General features: G+C 39.0%; 1 protein-coding gene across 6 annotated transcripts in view; it reads left to right on the top strand.

Moving 5' to 3' along the window:
• The window catches only part of IWS1 (IWS1 homolog (S. cerevisiae)), an 18,558-nt gene extending 403 nt beyond the window's left edge, over nucleotides 1-18,155 (top strand). For 2 of the 6 annotated variants that reach the window (XM_010568192.1, XM_010568199.1), the window contains exons 2-14: nucleotides 479-594; nucleotides 6,672-7,386; nucleotides 7,995-8,187; nucleotides 8,431-8,488; nucleotides 8,841-8,941; nucleotides 9,699-9,849; nucleotides 12,085-12,167; nucleotides 12,456-12,585; nucleotides 13,739-13,856; nucleotides 14,643-14,757; nucleotides 14,958-15,014; nucleotides 15,205-15,316; nucleotides 17,754-18,111. In XM_010568192.1, coding sequence (XP_010566494.1) covers nucleotides 479-594; nucleotides 6,672-7,386; nucleotides 7,995-8,187; nucleotides 8,431-8,488; nucleotides 8,841-8,941; nucleotides 9,699-9,849; nucleotides 12,085-12,167; nucleotides 12,456-12,585; nucleotides 13,739-13,856; nucleotides 14,643-14,757; nucleotides 14,958-15,014; nucleotides 15,205-15,316; nucleotides 17,754-17,885 — 2,081 coding nt within the window. In that variant the 3' untranslated portion in view covers nucleotides 17,886-18,111. Of the gene's footprint in view, nucleotides 1-478; nucleotides 595-6,671; nucleotides 7,387-7,994; nucleotides 8,188-8,430; nucleotides 8,489-8,840; nucleotides 8,942-9,698; nucleotides 9,850-12,084; nucleotides 12,168-12,455; nucleotides 12,586-13,738; nucleotides 13,857-14,642; nucleotides 14,758-14,957; nucleotides 15,015-15,204; nucleotides 15,317-15,910; nucleotides 17,314-17,753 lie in introns of those variants that run through there. The other 4 variants (XM_010568195.1, XM_010568194.1, XM_010568198.1 and 1 more) reach the window with 4 other exon arrangements.
• The last annotated feature ends 1,395 nt before the right edge of the window (nucleotides 18,156-19,550 follow it).

Raw genomic sequence — 19,550 nt, 5'->3', positions numbered from 1 at the left:
CCTCGGCGTTCGCCGTGGTGTCGCGTAGCGGCGGCGGAGCCGTGCCCGGGACCCCAGGTCGGCGGCCGCTACACCGAGGGTGCGCGGGGCCGGGACGGGCCGCCTCCGCCCCGGCGGTAGTCAGCAGCCGGCTCCGCAGGGCTCTGGGATGACATCGGCGGGGCCGGGCCAGGTCCCCTGGCGTGATCGCAGTACAGCGGCCGCCTTATTATTAGTTCGGTGTTTTGATGAGTGTTACCAGTCACTGCTTGCGTGCGTGTTATAAGTAGTTTTGTGATCTCTTTGGGGGCGTGTCTGTGGTGGGTTTGTTCCAAACGTTCCCAGTAGATACTCTCCGTTTCTCTGTATTTGTGCACTGTCAGAACGAGAGTCTGATCGTAGCACTGCCCGGCTCCCTGTTCATCATCGCTGTCAGTGCTCTTTTAAACACTGGGAGATGACACTGAGTTTTACTTTTCTTTTCATAACTTCGGAGTAGATGATGGTGGAGCTACTCCAGTGCAAGACGAACGAGATTCAGGATCTGATGTTGAAGATGAAGGAAATGAGCAGCATTCTGGATCTGAGAATGGAAGTGTAGGGCACCATTCAGAGGTACTACTGGAACTTTATCTAGATAAAGATTACTCTTCTAAAAATTGATATTTTTTTTTTAAAGAGGCATTTTCTCTTAACTGAGACTTATGTGTTTATTTAGTTGTTCTTGAGGGTCCTGTCTGGCAAAACTTTACTTCCAGAAAGAAATGGGTCAGATAATCTCTTGATCAATATGTAGGATAGGGTCATTTTTATTTTTCTTATTAATTGTTGTAACAGCATTCACTGTTTTGTACTAGAAAAAGTTTAATTTTGTTATACTCAATTGCAAGAAGATAAACTCTTTGGGTTTGAAATTCTAAGCAGTGGATTATAAGGAATTTGGAATTTTACCTCAAATTCCGCACAGTAATGTAAAACCACACATCATGGAGGCATAGATTTCTGTACCCAAGAATAAATGCACTTCCATCTTTCCTCTCAGATGTGAGAGTTGACTGTCAAGTCTGTTTTGTGCTGTGTTTTTCATCTTGTCATTCACAAAGGAGCAGGTCTCCATGTGGAGCAGGAGTAGGTTAAGGTTCCTAAATGGGATCTGTTCTTCCTCTGAAGATGTTTTGCTTCGAGAACCCTACACCATGAAAAGGGTGGTAGTGCTTTGATCCAGGGTTGTATTTGGGGGAGAGTCACTTGTGGATTGACTATTTTGGTTGAAAAGAGATTCTGATAAACGTGAAGGTTCCGTTTAGATTTCTAGGACAGTTTTGGAGTTAATTTTGAGGATGTTTTTGTGACTTGAAATAGAATTACTTCAGGTCTTACTAGGAAGGAATAATTTTGGCCTGTGAACTCATGTCTTCTGCCAGCAAAGTTCTGGAGAACTTCTTGATACTCATAAAAACTGTAGTCAAAGCCATGTCATTCTGTTCAGCATATTTTGTTGCTTCTTTTGTAAAGATCAGGATTGACTCTGGGTTTTCAGTGGTTATACATTTTAAAAACAGCTTAAAATGCATGATGTGATATACTGTAGCAGGCTGATGTGTCAAAAGGCTCGACTCTGCTGTGGTATAACTTGCAATCCTCTTAGCTTTTTCTCCACCCCTTTATTGAATTCATACTTCCCTCAGAGTTAGAAAGTAGATGAAGATTTTATATTTGTATAAAATGAAAGTTCTTCCCATGTATTTGAATTTGAGTATAAATCAGATTTGGAATTTATTTTTTTAAAAAGGTGTTATTTACAGTGGAAGAAATTGATTTGGTGTGAGGCAGTGTCTCTTATTGTGACAATCAGGATTTCAGTGTGAGAGAAAATAAGTCTTTCAGCATGGGAGAAATAACTGTCTTTCAAAGAGATTTAGTAATTCTGCTTTAATGAAAATAAATATGGTGATGAGTGCATGGAGACTCATGTTGTTGCTACAGTAATATTAAGCTTTTTCTGCTGTCTATGAAAACTTGGTCATTTGTTCTTACTCTTCTATACTTCGGGATTTTAATATTACTTACTGTGGCAAAGTAGTTGGAAATCTGGCCTAAAGAGCAGGTAGTTGACTATTACTTACATCTTCAGCATGTCTTTTTCAGATTTAAATAACCAGAAAGTACTAGGACCTATTATCATTGTTAACTGATCCTCTTCATGTGCCTGCATTATTTTAAGGGCTTTGTTCTGTGACGGCTGTTGAATATTCCTCTGTAGGTAAAATACTTCAGAAAGTCCATGTTAAAAAAAAAAAAAACTAACTAAAAAAAACCCCTGAGTTAAATCACCTTTCTGTCCAATAGTAAATGTGAACCTTCAAGCTTTAATGCTTTATTTGATTCAGTTCAAATCATAAACATTTGAGTATTTTGTTTTGTTATGAGTCTTACATTCTTAGTTTTCCCTATATCAAATTCAAAATGCAACTCAAAAAAACGTTAATGTGGAACAGTTGTCTCTGAAAGGAGTAGCTTTCAGTGATCTATCATATTATTTACCCTAAATATTCTCTCATCCTCTTATTTCCTTCATCTTTAGGAATATGTGGGAGGAATGACACTCAAAGGTAATAAAACCTTTGAGACAGCCTAATCAGTTAAGTCTATTTAATTGCTATTTCGTCTCTAAATTAGAACTCAGATGTTAAGAACTAAAGTTTTAAACTTTCAAACTTTTTTTTCAGGTTCTTAACTTTAAAGAAAAGGGGAATCCTGAGGAATTACTTATGTAGGTCTCAGGTATGTGGGTTTTTCTTTTCCACAATTCTTTTCTGGCTTTCCTTCCCCCAGTCCCACTTTATCTATAAATGTTCTCCTTGATGTCCTTACCAATTCTGCTTTAGACAAATAGAATTAGATAACACATAGTTTTAGTACAGTAATGAATATGAAATCACATTTACAGTGTTTGTACAAGTCAGGCTCATATGGAAATCTTTAATGACAGATTCTTTCACCAAGTTGCTGCTGTCTTCATGAATTAAGTTATGGTTTGACTGTGACTGTTAACAAACATATACAAATATCTTACATTTCTGAAAAAAGAGAAATTTACTGATCTGCCTATGATGGTTAGGTATCCCTTAGTTTAACAATTGTCATTCATGAGATTGTACTGGATGGGTCAATTTTGTTGAACTCACTAAATTATCAAAGTGGTACCTCTTAAAAGTGGCTGCATGTTGATCCAATAAACTACTTGCTAACTGAGATTTTTATGTGGAAGGATAACACTGTAAATTTGATTTTGATGTATTCCTCATTTTATACTGTACTAAAGCCTCATGTTATAGAATTCTTTCAGTTAAAAAAAGGACATCTCAAAGTGTTTATAGATAAAGAGGAGGAAGAAAAGAAAGCAAAGGAATTAGAGAAAAATGTGGTAGCAATTACCTGAGACCTACTTGTTTTTGAGGATGTCTGATCTTTATTTTTATTAAGTATTTGGAAAAGGAAAAATAGAAAACCCCAAAATTACATACTTGATTTCTTTGAAAACATCTTTTTAGAGAAGAACTATTAAAAAAAAAAGGGGGGGGGGGGAGTGGAGGGGAGACTATGCTACAGAGTTTAGTTGTCTTACTGTAAAGTTGCATGCACTTTTAATATCAAGTATATTTCAAAATGTTCACAGATTCATTAATTGTATTCAGAAGACCTTTGCGCTGATGGCTGTGGACAGGGCCTATCTGTTCTGTGTAGGGTCTCAGCGAGTCAGCTCTGTCTCAGCTCTGCTTTAGAAGATGCTCAGTTATGTTAATGTGCTGAGTCTGACATAGTGTGTGTCATCTCTCTGCGGGGCTTACTGACTTGACTAATATAACTGTGTGCTTTCTGGGTTAGCTGTGGTTGAGCTTTCCAGACTAGGGACTAGAGGAGATGGTGCCTGCCTGCACAATCTGTGTATGGGCACCTGTATTTTCTGAGTGGTTTTTCTGTAGGTGAATCACAGTAGAGTTCAGCTGCTGTAACCACTGGGATTCTGTGGTGCAGAGCACTGTGTATACAGTGTGAGCTAATTAGGATGCATGTCTGTTCTCCCTCCCCAAACATCTTCATTCTCAAGAGTGATTGCTAGTTTGCAGTAACAGATTAGAGATTCAATATGTTGTAAAGTGCTTCAGTAATAATGCTGTATAATTGTACTGACTTCTTACCAAGTATTTGGCATAGGAAGTTCCTTGTAATTTAGTAATGTATTCTGAATAGGTGGATATATAACCTGCAGCCACACTTCTGACCTTAGAAACATTTAAGAATTATGGATTCTATTTGTTTTTTAGTTTTGTTTACTTGTTCACCAAAGAATTTTTAGACTGGCAGTCTGGAAGGTGATGAGCCTAACAGTTTAAACAGGAGTATTTGTATTGTTTTCCTTGGGTTTGTTTAGCAAAATCCCTTATTACTGCTGACATAAGTATCAGTACCTATTCAGCATTAGCCATCTGAAATCAAGAGAAGACAGACAAACCCACCAAAAATTAAATGGTAGGAAAATATGGATTAAAGAATTTCTGTTATTATAAGCATCAATTTCAGTGTAGACCTCTGAATTTCAGTACTTCTCAATGACCTTACCTGTAACACTGCTGTAAAATCTGTGTTTCCTGTTCTGTTTGCAGCTGCAGTTTTCTTTAATCTTAAATAATACAGTTGGAGAAAATACATCACATACATATGTTGTTACTTTATGTGGTAGATACTGGGCAGGAGAGGGCAATCCAATTAATTTTTTGGTAAGAAAAACCAGAAGTAAATAAAATCCCATAACAAGCTGAGAGCAGTTGAATGTGTGTGGTGTTCCTCAGCTGTGCATCCTCCATTCTGTAACTTCTTAATCTTCGTATTTTAGTCTTTAAAATTCCAAATTCAGGTTTTGACAGAACCATGCTTCCTTTCTGTAAGGAGAAATGACAAATGCGGAATAATACCACCAGCATGATTCAAAAGACTAGCATTGCTGTTAGAGACAGGGACAAGCAGAGACAAAACTACTCACTCCAATTATCACAACAGCTGTTTTGTAGCTAGCATTAAGTAATGTGGACATAGTGAACTTGTATTTGAAGTGCATGTTTTAAAATTATATAGTCCAGATTTTTTCCATTGTGCAGTAACTGTTAGTGAATCTGCAGTAGTTTAGAAGTTACTACTTCTAAATGGGAATAAATTTGTAAGGTCCAAAATCTTAAAAAGCAATGTTATTTACCACTTAGTATAATTCTGGAGGGAGTCGTTCTTAAAAGCAATTAAAATTAATTTTATTTAAAATTCCTTCTTAATCATACATTTTAAAGATGAATAGTATTGTTTGTTGTAGGTGTAGGATAGATACACCTGCGTTATTTTGTATTGCTCTGAATGTGGGAGTAGAATGACTACAGAAAATAAAAATAGATAGTAGGTTTGTCTTTCCAAGGAAATTAAATTGCTGAAGAAAAAGATTTGGAAGCTCCAGGACATATAGGTCTTAAAGTATCTCTTAGGACAGTAAATAGTCAGTTTGCAAATATGCTAGTGGAAGGAGTCTATAGCTGAGACAAAATCACCCCTGAGGAAAGCCTGGCTGAAGATTGGATTTGAGTATGTAGAAAAGAAGTTCTTTTACAGTATTGTTCTTTTCAGTTGAAAATGGGATTATTGTGACAGTGGATGTGAGAGGTGTACTGAGTTAATGAAATGAGTGTTCAAGAGTCTAATTTTGTTTTCTCAGGTAATGCAATTGAGATTTTTTTTTTTCCAAGTAGAAATTAGATGTTGTAGGAAAGATAAAACAAGATGTTGTCAGTAATGATATTGGTAGGTGGCTTGTGAAAGGTTTTCCCAAAAATGGAGCATGTGGCTCACTATTTTTTGCTGTGGAGAAAAAGACATAAAGGATTGTGTTTCAATTCTAAAGTTTTAAGAAGATCAGTATATTTGTGCATAGGTTATCTCAGATGTCTGGATAGGCATGGGAGTTACCAGCTTAAGGCAGAGAAGTGTTGAATTTGTTCGTAGATTCTTATACATTGAAACACAAAACTGGTTAACAATAATACTTTGAAAACTGACTAAAACTTTATTCCTGTTTTTTGGTAGGCTTTTGGGCTTGAGGTGTTCTTAAATAAGTTTCCTTGGCAAAGAAGGAAAGGGCACAAGCTCTCTTGAGCTTCACTTGCAAAGTAATGCATGTACAGTTTCAGTAAAATGTATTTCATACAAAAAACATCTGTTTGAGATCTTAAGAAAATGACAAGTGCGAGATACTGTTTCTTGCCTTATTACTGGGATTTTGGACTAAATCACTTTGAAGGTGTGTCTTTTTAAAATAAAAGCACTAAGCATTTACACTCGAGGAACTGGACGCTTCTTGGACATCTTTGAGTGTTATTAAAATTCTGTTACCATTTCGAAAATATGACTGAGCTGCAGGGTGGACAGACTCCCATTGATCTCTTAATATTATTTTTTCTTGATCTGAAGTATTTGATAGTCCTTTGATGCAAATTGTGTAATAATTATTTCTGTGTAGAAAGTTATTTCAGTTTGCAGTACCTTGTGTAATCAAATTGGAGGAAGGACGAGTGAAAAATTCAGAACATTTTTTGTTTACTTTTTAAGGGGGTTTTTTTGCTTAGTCGCCTGAGATTATTTTTCTTTTTCAGAATGAACATAGTGATGCAGAAGATGATGGGCAAATGGGAGAGCCTCATATGACAGACTCTGAAAACGAAGATATCCCAAGGCAAAAAGACAGTGACTCGGATAATGAGGAGCCTCGAAATCACAATGTAAGTGATTCAGACAACGAAGCAGCTCATGGAGGTAAAGACAGTGATTCTGATACGGAGGACCATCCAAATCGGCATTTAAGTGACTCTGAAAATGAAGATGCCTTAAATCATCGAGCAAGTGACTCTGAAAATGGAGAACCTCACAGGGATCACAGTAGTGATTTTGAAAATGAGGAATCACATAAGCAGCCGGCCAGCGACTCGGAGAGTGAGGAGCTCCAGAAGCAGCCAGCCAGCGACTCGGAGAGTGAGGAGCTCCAGAAGCAGCCAGCCAGTGACTCGGAGAGTGAGGAACTCCACAAACAGCCAGCTAGCGACTCTGAGAGTGAGGATGTTTCCAGACAGAAACAAGAAGTAGAGTCTGAGGATAGCGATGGGGAGGACAGGAAGGAGGAGGTGCAGAATGATTCTCATCATTCAGATAATGAACATGTAAGGGAAGGATTTCAGGGCTCTGACAGTGAAGAGGAAGCTCCTAAGAGGCGGAAGATACCGGACAGTGATGAAGAAGAGAAGGAGGAGGAGAAGACAGTGAAGAGGAAAACAGCTATCCTTTCTGACAGTGAGGATGACAGTGAGAAAACACGTAAGGAACTATAGTGTGAAAATAAAAATGTGATGCGACAAGCAGTAATGTTAGGGTTAAATCAGTGTTTTTATGTGAAGAAAGCATCTAAGATAAATATGAAACCATAAAGCAAATTTGGTTTTGGAGCACAACTGCATTTGTAGACACTATTGTTCTAACTGCATTTCTGTGTGAATGTATATCTAATACTTTTGAGTAATAAGTAGGTCTAATAGAAGTAGAAGACTGCAGCGATGTTGCTTTATACTGGCATCTTTTGTCATGTTGGTTATTCCTGTTAGACATTACTTCTTGTCATTTCTCTAGTCTTTTTTTCTCTGGTTTGTTTTGTTAGGTTTTGTGGGGTTTTTTTCATATACTGGGGGTGAGAGTCAGTTTTGAAATTACAAATTTTTATGGATAGATGTGGTGTACGGAAACTTCAGTTACTCATTTAATAAAACAGATTTTGGAATGAATGTGTTTAAGAAATGGCAGTGATTTTGTGTAGGATGCATAGTCAGCTTCCCTCTTGTCCAAATTGAATTTGAGAGAATAGGTTTTTGAGAGTACCAGTTGTCACCTCTGTTACTAGGACATGTAGTAATGCTCCTTTCTGTTGGCAGCTGCAAAAAAAGTACGAATCCTTTCCGATGTTGAAGAATCGGATAGTGATGCTGCTTCAGAGAAATCTGACAAAAGGAAGAAAAATATTGTATCAGATAGTGAGGAAGAAGAAGAAAGAAAAGAGAATGCTGGGAAGAAAAAAGAAGAGAAAGATCTGTTTGGTAGTGACAGTGAATCTGGAAATGAACAAGAGTAAGTGCTTCTGGGAATATGAATTCCTTCAGGGTTGCATGTAATGAGACTGATTGTGAATGGAGAATGGATGAATCCCAACCAGAGAATGATTGTCCACCTTCATTGGTGGTGTGAAGAGAAAGGTCAGTAGTAGGCAGCAGAATGAAAGGTGGATCTCCACACAGTCGTCAGAAATTTTGCAGAAAATGCAGTTCTCACTGTTGCAGTCTAAATAGATAAATGTTACTGTTACCTTTACAGGAACCTGATTGCAGATATATTTGGAGAATCTGGTGATGAGGAGGAGGAGGAATTTACAGTAAGTGTTATTGTGGATGTCTCTTGTTCACTTGCTAGAAGTAATCTTCGTGGGAAGGTACTGCAGAATGACTGTTCGGGTTTGAACTCGTGTTCAAGGATGTGCTATATCAGGAGGGAAGCTTTGTATCTGCTGGACTCACTGAGGTAGTCTTTGCATGAAATAACATTTACAGCTCCGCTGTTGGGAGTTATTGGTGTGAAAGTCACAAGTGGAATTAGGAAGCCTTTGTTCCTCTTTCTTCTAGATCCTCTGCAGACCTATCTGAAGCTTTTCGAGTATCGGTGTCAGGTGCCTGAGTAGATGCTCAATCTTAATCCATACACTGATTTGCACTGTCTTTACCCATCAGGGTTTTAACCAGGAAGATTTGGAGGAAGAGAAAGGTGATGCAGACATGAAGGAGACAGCAGATGAATCGGACTCTGATGATAACATCAAAAGAGGGAAGCAGTAAGTTGATGTGTTACATACTCCTTTGTTAATAGCAAATGCAAGATTTTAGTGAAAGAGCTCCTCCAAAGACTGGCTAGACTTCCTAGTTCAGAAAGGCATCGGACTATATTTCCATAGAAAGTGTATTCTCATAAACTACGACAGAAGGTCCTCTCTCAGCTTGTACAGTTTAGTCGCTTGGCAGTCCATAGCAGATTACCTGTGGTGCTGCTTGAGAGAACAGTGTTTCATGATTTGCATCAAAACCTGAGTGAAATTAATATCTAATCAAACAAGCATCTAACTCTGCTTTTAGCAGTTCAGTGTTGGAGTCACAGGTGTGTTTCTCTGCTGGTGTAAGGGTTAAGGTATGGCAAGACTTGCCGTCAGCATGTCTTCTCTTTCCTTTCTGTCTGCTCCAGTAGCATCAGAGCAGTGTATTGCAAGTACAGGAAAGCTGAATCTTTTTCAGCTTCAGTGACAGCTTTAGCATGGTTGGAACCCTGGATATTACATGTGTGCATGTCGTTAGCTATTTCAGCAAGGTCTTGCAGACTTCTGAGGGCATTTCAGAGCCATTGAAGCCCTTTGCTAGTTTCCCAGCTTGTATGCTGAGGTTAACTAATTGACTTACAGGGACATTGAGCTGTAATGCTTGTAGACTTATTGGAGAATTTTTGAAAGGTTACGCTACAGAAATAGAAAATTATTTCCTACAAAGACAGTAAGATCAACCCTCTTCTGACCATCAGGAAACTCTCTTCTTGCATTTCAGTATGGACTTCATGTCAGATTTTGACATGATGCTGCAACGAAAGAAGAGCATGAGTGGCAAGCGTAGACGAAATCGTGATGGTGGAACTTTTATTAGTGATGCAGATGACGTGGTCAGTGCTATGATTGTGAAGATGAATGAAGCTGCTGAGGTGAGTTTTCTAGGCTCCAAAGACACCTTAAAATCCACTTACATTCTATGGGAAAATCTCATGATCAGTAAAATAGAGAAATCTGGCTAGTACTCTGGGGAAGTAATCTGTATGCTACGGAAAGCTACCAATATCTAAATAACTGTTTAAATGTTTTGCTGTTCTGAATTAAAACATTTCTTCTGTTGAAATTTGGAGAAAATATTTATTCATTTTAAAGATTAATATTAGTTAACTTGCTAAACTTTGATCAGCTGATATCAACTGTCCTATAAAAAGGGATGTATGCGTGTTGTGTAAACTACATGAATAAGTATATCGAACACTGAGAAAGGGACTATGTTTTAATTTCATTGTACAATTACTAGCATATGTAGTACTTTGGTGTTTTTTCCTGAGATGAACCCTTTTCTAAACTGTTTGAATGACAGTACTGTGGTAAATGATGGCAGTGCAACAGAATTATGAGAAGTTCTGCCTTGACAGACTGCCTTTTTCAAGGAGTCATGCTTAATATGTTACCGTGCAAGGTACATTGGGGTCTTGCCTTTTGTCAGTGGTGGTGTTTAACCCCAGCCAGGAACTAAGCACCATGCAGCTGCTCGCTCACTCCCCCCAACCCAGTGGGACAGGGGAGAGAATTGGAGCTAAAAAAAAAAAGTAAAACTCGTGGGTTGAGATAAAAACCGTTTAATAGGAGAGAAAATAAATAATAATAATTTACAATAATAATAATATAGAAGAATTGGAATATACAAAACAAGTGATGCACAATGCAGTTGCTCACCACTCGCTGACTGATGCCCAGTTAGTTCCCGAGTAGGGATCTGCTCCCCCCAGCCAACTCCCCCCAGTTTATATACTAGGCATGATGTCACATGGTGTGGAATATCCCTTCGGCCAGTTTGGGTCAGCTGCTTCTTGTGCCCCTCCAGCCTTCTTGCTGACTGGGCATGAGAAGCTGTAAAGTCCTTGACTTCAGCCTAAACACTACTGAGCAACAACTGAAAACATCAGTGTTATCAACATTCTTCTCATACTGAACCCAAAACGTAGCACTATACCAGCTACTAGGAAGACAATTAGCTCCATCCCAGCTGAAACCAGGACAGTCAGGTATCTTCTGTTGTGGTTGTTTTTTTTCTGGAATAGCAATAAAATTAAGGAACAGTACTGTGCAACTCATTAAAACCAATTGGGGGGAATATACAGAACTTTAGAAAGAGAAATCTTACAAATAACAACAACAACAAAAAGAATCTTCCTGAAAACAAGATAAGAAGGATAATGTGTTTGGGGAGGAAGGGGAGAGTGAGATAGTGATCTGGGAGACAACCGAGACTTTCTTGTCAAGACCAAGAAAGTCTTGGGCAAGTTGATAGCCAAATGTTTCAAATGAAGCCTTAAAGTTTGAAAAGCTTGAAGGAAGATTTGAGCTCCAGTATTGTGGTGTCTTTAGTTCTCTAGCATGTGCCTGTCAAACCGTTCTGGGGCATGAAGAGGAGAAGAAGGGCATTAGAAGGATCACCTCCCTTGCAATAAAAAAACATTGTGCAGAAAGAGCCTTCAGTGGATTGAGTGGAAAGGAATTGCCACAGCAGGACATATATCTGTTGATTGTAATGGGTCTTTTTGACATGGGAGCCCAAATGCTGAGCAGATAGTGACATTATGGCCTTGGGTGATAAGTTACTTTGAAACCCAGACTTCGGTTTAGCACATGATGTGCATTTGTATGCTCTTATATTACTTGCACCACGCTTCATTCCAAACCTCTAGGTTATCCAGTTACATTCTTAGCTGAAGTTGAATATTCATTTTCTCACTTACCATTGTTTTGGTTAGCTAGTCTTCTGTTGTTCAGGTGAGATTTTACTAACAAAGTTTCTAGGTTATCTGTGCATAGCTAGCATGGAGGACTCTGCAGACCTCCAGTTTATTGCAATCAACCTAAATCACGAAGTAGAAAAAAAATGCAATTTTAGGGGGAATCTCCTAATGTGATGCTTTTAAGGAAAATGTTGACTAAGGTGGAGACCCTTTTTTAAGAGAAGTCATCATATAATGTGTTTTGGGGCTGTAGGAAGATGGAGCAGGGTACAAAGTTACTGTAATCCTGCCAAAGTTGTGCTTCTTGTTTGATAGACTAATCTTTTTCCTGTAAATGTTGTAAAAGGTGGGAGTTGCTGATTTGTTCTTTTGATTAACTTATGCTGATTCTCCAACTACCTACAGGAGGATCGACAGCTGAATACACAAAAGAAACCAGCACTAAAGAAATTAACTTTGCTACCAACTGTAGTTATGCATCTCAAAAAGTGAGTTGTCATTCTCCCAGTTAATTATCATCTTGGGGAATATTGGGAATTTGGTGGATTTCATGGAGTGACGTTACCGTTGTACTGAGTATGCAGTGAAACACTTTTTTTTCTTCCAAGTAAATGCTGGAGCTAGGTGGCCTCAAAACCCTAAAATTCTATGTAATTTTACCTGTTAATTTAACATGAAACAAACTCAAATGCACTGTTGTGCTGCAGGAACATCACATCTTAAGCTTTTTATGTATTATATGACTTTGTGGCTTCTCTTTACATTAAATTTTCTAGGCAGGACCTCAAAGAGACTTTCATTGATAGTGGTGTTATGTCTGCTATCAAAGAGTGGCTTTCTCCTCTTCCAGACCGAAGTCTGCCAGCGCTAAAGATACGAGAGGAGCTTCTGAAGATCCTGCAAGAGGTTTGAAACTGACTTTTAACCATATTTGATTTGTGGCTTCTCCATGGTTTTACAGTCATGTGCTTTAGGGAAATGTTCGGTGATAAATGTACTGCAGCTGCTACCAATAGACTGTGCAGTAAAATACACAAGGAAACAAACTGCAAAATAGATGTGTTTGTTTAAAAGTTGCATCATTTTAATGAGTCTTATGTTGTAGACATGCTGTCTAGCTGAACAAAATTTGGCTAGGGAGCCTCAGGTGCTTAATTGTTGTTAATGAAAATTTTGCCCATGTTCACAACAAAGTGGATAGCTCTGCTAGCAGCAGGCCAGAACACATTTCTGAGAGTCTCGGGTGAACTACAGACATGAAATTTTCTACCCTCTCTCAGGAAGTTACATGCTATGGCGTTTCTAGATTCTTGATAAATCTAAACTGCTTAGTCACTTATTGTCCCTTGTTCTCAGTGGCTTATATGGTGTGACTGGTCACTTTAATTTGTCTTTGCTGCCTTCAGAAAATAAGCATGGCATTACCTTGATAGTGAAGAAGTGAAATTTTTCTTGCAGCACCACTAGCTGGCTTTATTTAACCAAAGCTCTGGAAATACTTCTCCTTGCTAAGAATTTGCAAGAGTTCTGCCTGAATTTAGATTATTTGGCCCTGCCTGCCTGTTTCAGGTTTATATGCAAAGTTTAGTGACGAGTCATTTGCTATGTATCCCTGAGATTTTTTTCTCTCCCACGGTCCCTTCTCTTTTTTCCGGCCTATTAAAGTGTGTGGTGCACTAGAAATCCCATCATACTCAGCGTACACTTTTAGCATTTGTAGCTAAGCTGATTACTTGAATACTTTTGCCACCTAAGTTTTTATCTTTATAAAATTAATGCTTTGAAGGCAGTAACTCACTACTTGGGTAATATAAGCAAAAGAGCATTTGGAGTTCTGGAAACTTACTTTATTTTATGTATAAAACCCAAGAATGTTAAGGCAAGTTTCTAGGTTTTGGTGTTTGATACTTAAACCAGTTCCTATTGGGACAATGAAAAATACTCATTTTTTTCAAGCTTATTGTGAAGGTGGGCTTTGGTCTTTTTGCAAAGTTCGATGACACCATTAATGTTCAGACATAATTTTTTGCTATTTTCTGACTTTTCCTTTGCCCTGCAGCTGCCCAGTGTGAGCCAAGAGACCCTGAAGCACAGTGGCATTGGACGAGCTGTGATGTACCTCTACAAACACCCCAAAGAGTCGAGACCAAACAAGGATATGGCAGGGAAGCTAATCAGTATGTAAACCTCCCTTTACCTTGCCAGTCAGTGAGATTCACTGATAATTTAATTTCTGCGTCAATCTTTGTTACATGGTTTTTGCTATTGTCTGTAGTAGAATTAATTCTGCAATGTAGGGATCTCACTAATCTGTTTCATTGCTTTGTGTGTAGAGCTCTTAACAAACACTGTTACATTAACTTCTGCATGCACCTTTTCCTGTTTCTTTCATTCTTGTTTTAAACCAGAGGATGGCATTTATTGTGCCCAGATTCTCTCTTGGCTAGTTGTCCAGACCTCATGTATATGCTACAAAGGCAGGAAGGTGCTGCCAGAAGACTGTTTATTCCATGGACTTTAGAGAGATCTTGGGTGATGGACAGTTTTGGTTCTTAAACAGCTGTAGTCCATGTGTAGTTTATTCCATCCTGAATGACTGCAAACTAATTATAAACTTGTTATGTTCTTTAGGAACTGCTTTGCGTATATCTAAAATAGCATGCGCTGTGCCGTGCAGGAGTTCCTGACACTAAGTATTCTAAGAGCTTGGAGAGATTCTAAAAGAGCAGGCAACAGCGAGAGACTTTATGGATGAAAGCTCTTTCTTACTGTCTACAAGGCTGGATTTCCCTGAAATATTAAGGACTTAAAAATAATTTGTTTGGTTGGAAGGGAGCTTAAATGCTTGCCATAAACTTTGAAAGCAGAGTGGTTTGGAGATAAACTTCAGAGGCCTAGTGTTTGTTAACCAGTTTTGGTGTTTGGTTTGGTTTTGTTGTTTTGTGGTTTTTTTTTTTTAATAGATGAATGGTCTCGACCAATCTTTGGCCTTACCTCAAACTACAAAGGCATGACAAGAGAAGAGAGGGAACAGAGAGATTTGGAACAGATGCCTCAGCGAAGGAGATTAAGCAGGTAGCAGTAGCAGGCAGAAACATGAAATCCTTCTTTCTTTCTAAGACTCTATCAAGAAAAACAAAGTGGTGTGTAAATATAAAGGGAAATAAAAGAGAGGTCATAACTTATTATCCTTTTTTCTTTTACCACACTTGACTGTCTTTTAAAATTACTATCTTTCTCTGTGTATAGTTGCCTATAAAATTTTATTTTTCTTGCAGCTCTGGTGGTCAGACTCCCCGCAGGGACCTGGAGAAAGTGTTAACTGGAGAGGAAAAGTAGGTTGGATTTTTTTAAAAAAATTTTGATTAGAAAAAAGTATTTCAGTGGTACTAACAATATGCAATTTGTTTTGAGGTTTTAGAGCCAATGGTTATCAAGTGTGTTTCAGAGGTAGAACACACTATATCGCTTGTACTTCTTTCTGTGTAAGAATTGTCTGTCATAGTCACATGTGTTCTTCTGCAGAGCTCTTAGACCTGGAGACCCCGGGTTCTGTGCCCGTGCAAGGGTGCCAATGCCCTCCAACAAGGATTATGTAGTCAGGCCAAAGTGGAATGTGGAGATGGAGTCCTCCAGGGTAAGCACTGCTGTGTGGGGATAGCTTAGTGACTCTGTGCCTAAGCTGTCTCTGATGAAGCCTGGGAATCTGTCACCTTACTGCTGTGGTTACTGCACAATACAGTAGCTCTTTTAAGTGCCTATTCTAATTTGAGCAGACAGTTCTGCTATCAAGTGGGCTGTTCTAAGCCCATTAAATACTTTCACTTGGGTATCATTGCTTCTCTAACCAAAAAGAGATTTTCATGTTAACTATTCTAGAGTCTCTCTCTAGGTTGAGAATCTGATTACAGGCCTCTCATTTTGGAGCATTTTGAACTAAAGCTGCAATTCAATAAGTGTGTCACTGATACTTTTATACCTCTCTGAGTTTTTTGTATCATGTTCTTCTGATAATATGACAGTTTGGGAAAACTTTGAGGTTTTGGTAAACATTAATAGCTTCAGTAGAGGCCTTCGCCTTGCTTTATTTGGTTCATCCATCTACCTTGTACAGTTTAATTTAAAAGCAGAGTAGTACATGGTAGAACACATGTAAATGGAAGAAATAATAATTACTGTGCTTTCTGCTGTTACCTGTCCTTCTGTGCATTAATTGAGATATTGTTTCTAGCCCGGGACTATTAAGAGAGGTATTAGTCGCTTGGAAAAACACAAGAGACGGTTTGCTGAACAGAAACGACTCAGCAAAGTGCATCGGGCCATCAAGTTCAGCATTGAAGGCAACAGGATGCCCCTGTAGCCATGACACTCTGCCTTCCCCAAGTTTGAGAGGTATCCCTCAAGGGAGGTGTGAACAGTGCATGTGCTTCAGCTGTTGGCAGTTTGCACATACAGGAAAGGAGTGTTTACACCCTAATTTAAACTTGGAAAACTCTTTGTATTCTCTCATGTCTGTACTGTGACCTAAAAGGTAACTTGTACAGGAAAAAACAGGCTGTAGTGCGTAATGTCTGCCGTGATACCTGCCTCAGCAGGTTCAGGGTACCCAAATGAAAGGTGTTAAATGAAAATACCTGTACTCAAAAATAGCTTTGCACCACCTGTGGTTTTGAAAGCTTTTCTGACATCATCAGGTTCTCCAGGTTATCTGAACTGACACAGAGAAATTCTTAGCCCTTAGTATAGGGCTTCATGTCACTGTAAACCAACAACTGTGGCTGGTCCAAAGTAAGGTATTTTTCACACCTATTCTTTCAAGGAAGTTGAGTGATGTGAGACTTTAGGAGGTTGATAGGAGGCAGAGAATGAGACCTCTGCAGACCAGGGGGAGAAGAATCCCCTGCTGTGAATGTGGGGTGGAGGGAAGTCAATTGATGACATTACATCAATGTGGGAATTGTTTTGATGATTTCTAGTTTGCATTTCAGTTCTGTGAGCAGGGCTGTCACAACCTAATAGTGACAGGAAGAGGCTAGCACAAATGATAGATAGCTGTTGAGTTTAAGCTTTGTATTTATTTGTTTTGTTTTAAAAAAAAAGATATTTTTTTAAAAATCACTGTGAAATTTCAGATATAATTTCAATGAATAGCAAACAGTTTCATGAAAAAGTTTATTTAAAATCAGTGTCAGGAGCACCTTCCTCAGTGATGGGAACAAGAGGTTCAGTTCCTAATGGATATTTTTTGTCAGATATTAAGTAGCATGTTGTGGATATCTCTGTTTCTCCCAAACTTAAAAGGTGTGAAGTTTTCATCATTTATTGTTTCCATTGTCTAGTTAGGGGAAATTGCTTTTTGGGAAGTAATGGCTATGGATTGGAACATCCTTGCTGTTTGTCTTCAGTGGTGTTTCTTTACAGAATCACTGTAATTAATCTGTGCAAAATAACTGCTGTGTCATCTCAGTTTTTTCATTTGCAGTTAAAATTCAGGGGTGAAATGCAATAACTCTTCTAATAACTTGTACGGTCAGGCATTTCTTTTGCTTCCCCCTACACCCCCTTTTTCCCAATAATATCTTGCTTTATAAGTACTAAACATGACCTTTAAAATAAATTGCAGTTTGGAATCGATATGTCAACTCAGTCTGCCTCAATTACAGTATATTCCTATCTAAAAATCTTCCCCCCACAGGAAGCCTGTGTGTATGACACCATAGTGCAGTATATTTCTGACGCTAAACTCCAGCCAATATAGATAGAAAACTATTCCAAACTGTATATTCAGCTGGCACATGAACAACTAACATCGTTATTAATCCCTGTAATGTGAAAGCTTTACTGTGTGATGTTTGTGAGTGCAACTACCTCCATATATGCGATGCATAGATTGGGGGAACCATTTATCCCCTTTGTGGGGAGAGAATGTGTGTGCACACACACACACACACACAGTTGGAACCACTGGCTTCATCAGCTCCCTCTTGTAGGTTTAACCTTGCATGCATCGCTTTCCTGGAACCTCTGGGACGTCTGCTTTTTTTCAGTGGTAATTATAAGTCTTATTTTTTAAGTTCCAGGGGACCTCTAAGAAAGGGGTGAGTCGACTGGACAAACAGATGCGGAAATTCACAGATATCAGGAAAAAAAGCAGATCGGCCCATGCAGTGAAAATCAGCATTGAGGGCAATAAGATGCCATTGTGACCCTTCACAGAATACCCCATGATCTCTGCTGTAAGACAATACACCCATAGACTCTTTGGAGACCTTTAAATTTTTTACCAACTTGTTTGGGTTTTTTTAGTGAATCTTTAAATTTTTGGTTCAGGTTCTGGTATAAGATGTCATCCAAGGACTGTGAATATGGGGACTTCTTTCTCCTGATTGTATTTAAACTTGCTCTATTGTGTCCTTTGTACAGATCACGTCTTTGTTGTATTGCAACACTTTAGACAATAAAACATCATCTGGTTTTTTGGGGGGCTGTCTGTTGATTGCTCAAGAGAATGTATGTGTGGACCACCTCCTATGTGGAAGAGCTGCTACCTTAATTTCCTGTTTATCATTATCCATTTCCTCTTTATTCAGTGCTTTATTAATCGGTTTGTCTGTCTTTGGAGATCTACATGTATTGGTTTTGATTAGAAATACTGACCATCTTCCACTCAAAGGATTTCATTTTTCATGAAAGTGTGATGTAAAGTTCAAGAGAAGACGAGCAGACCAACCATTGAGAATTCCAGCACCTTCCAGCTAAAATGCTTGATGCAAGACAGACAGCAGAATTGCACTACTATTGATCCTCCATGCGAAGGGCAAAGCCTTCAATGGTGACTGCTATTGGAGAACAAAGGGCTGCAGCTGATGGGCTTTTCTGTGACACCTGATAGAATAGATGATTATTTTTTAAGTAAGCCAGACTTTGGAATTGAGGTTAGGCAGACTGCTCAAGAAGATGGAATATCAGATTGCTGGGCCTTTCTTTTTTGGGTGCTTTATGCAGCACTCAGATTGGCTGCGTGGAGCCATTGCTGCAGGGCTTGATATGGCTGTGAGTCCATTTTGTAGAGCTGAAAGCCATGTAAATCTTTTTTCTTTTGCTTTGGTGTTTGGGTAGTTCAAATGTGTGTTGTTCTGTAGCCTAATAGTGATTATCTAAAAGGTTTACTTTACCAGGGCAAGGACAAGGCTCCGATCTCTGTGTTGGGGGATAAGCTGCTATTTCTTTGTCCCTGGTGGTACAGAAAGACAGCAGAGCAACATTTTGTACCTCTGCTTCTTTACCTCTACCTCTGAAAATGTTTGCTGAGCTTGCCTACAAGACGAGGACTCTTCTCCATGAGTGGATAACTGATAGTTGGCATTTCAGTAAAAAAGTCACCTTTGTTCCAGAGGCACAGCCTAATTTGCTGTAATGCGAGTTCTGTAGTGCTCTGAATTCTTTGAGGTAGGGATGGGGGTGTGGGCCGACTTAGAGGTGCTTGTTATCTCTGGCATCTGCTGGCACTGTTAATGGACATAATGTAAGTACGCGGATGGCCGCATTTTAAATATGCTCCTGTAAGGCTGAAGGGGACGGACAATAAAATAAAGCTGTATGCTGGGACATGAACTTGGAAGCAAAACCTGAAGGAGGATGCCAGTGCTGCATGGACCCTACTAAAGGAATTCTGCTTGTAAGACTACTTCACCTCCTCTGCCCAGGTATTGCATATGACAGTAACTGACCTCAGGTGTGTGTTTTTAGCATGCTGAAAGTTTCAAGGGTTTGCCGGGGGAAGGACAGGGAATTCCCTACTGCTGTAGGGGCAGGTGCAACTATGTGAAAAATAAGTGACTGGTGTAGAGCTGTTCATACCCAGGTTCTGT

Source organism: Haliaeetus leucocephalus, unplaced genomic scaffold (genome assembly GCF_000737465.1).
Source record: "Haliaeetus leucocephalus isolate CR32 unplaced genomic scaffold, Haliaeetus_leucocephalus-4.0 Scaffold240, whole genome shotgun sequence".
Lineage (NCBI taxonomy): Eukaryota > Metazoa > Chordata > Aves > Accipitriformes > Accipitridae > Haliaeetus > Haliaeetus leucocephalus.
The sequence above is the reverse complement of the archived record's forward strand: the minus strand, read 5'-3'. Positions and strand labels throughout refer to the sequence as shown.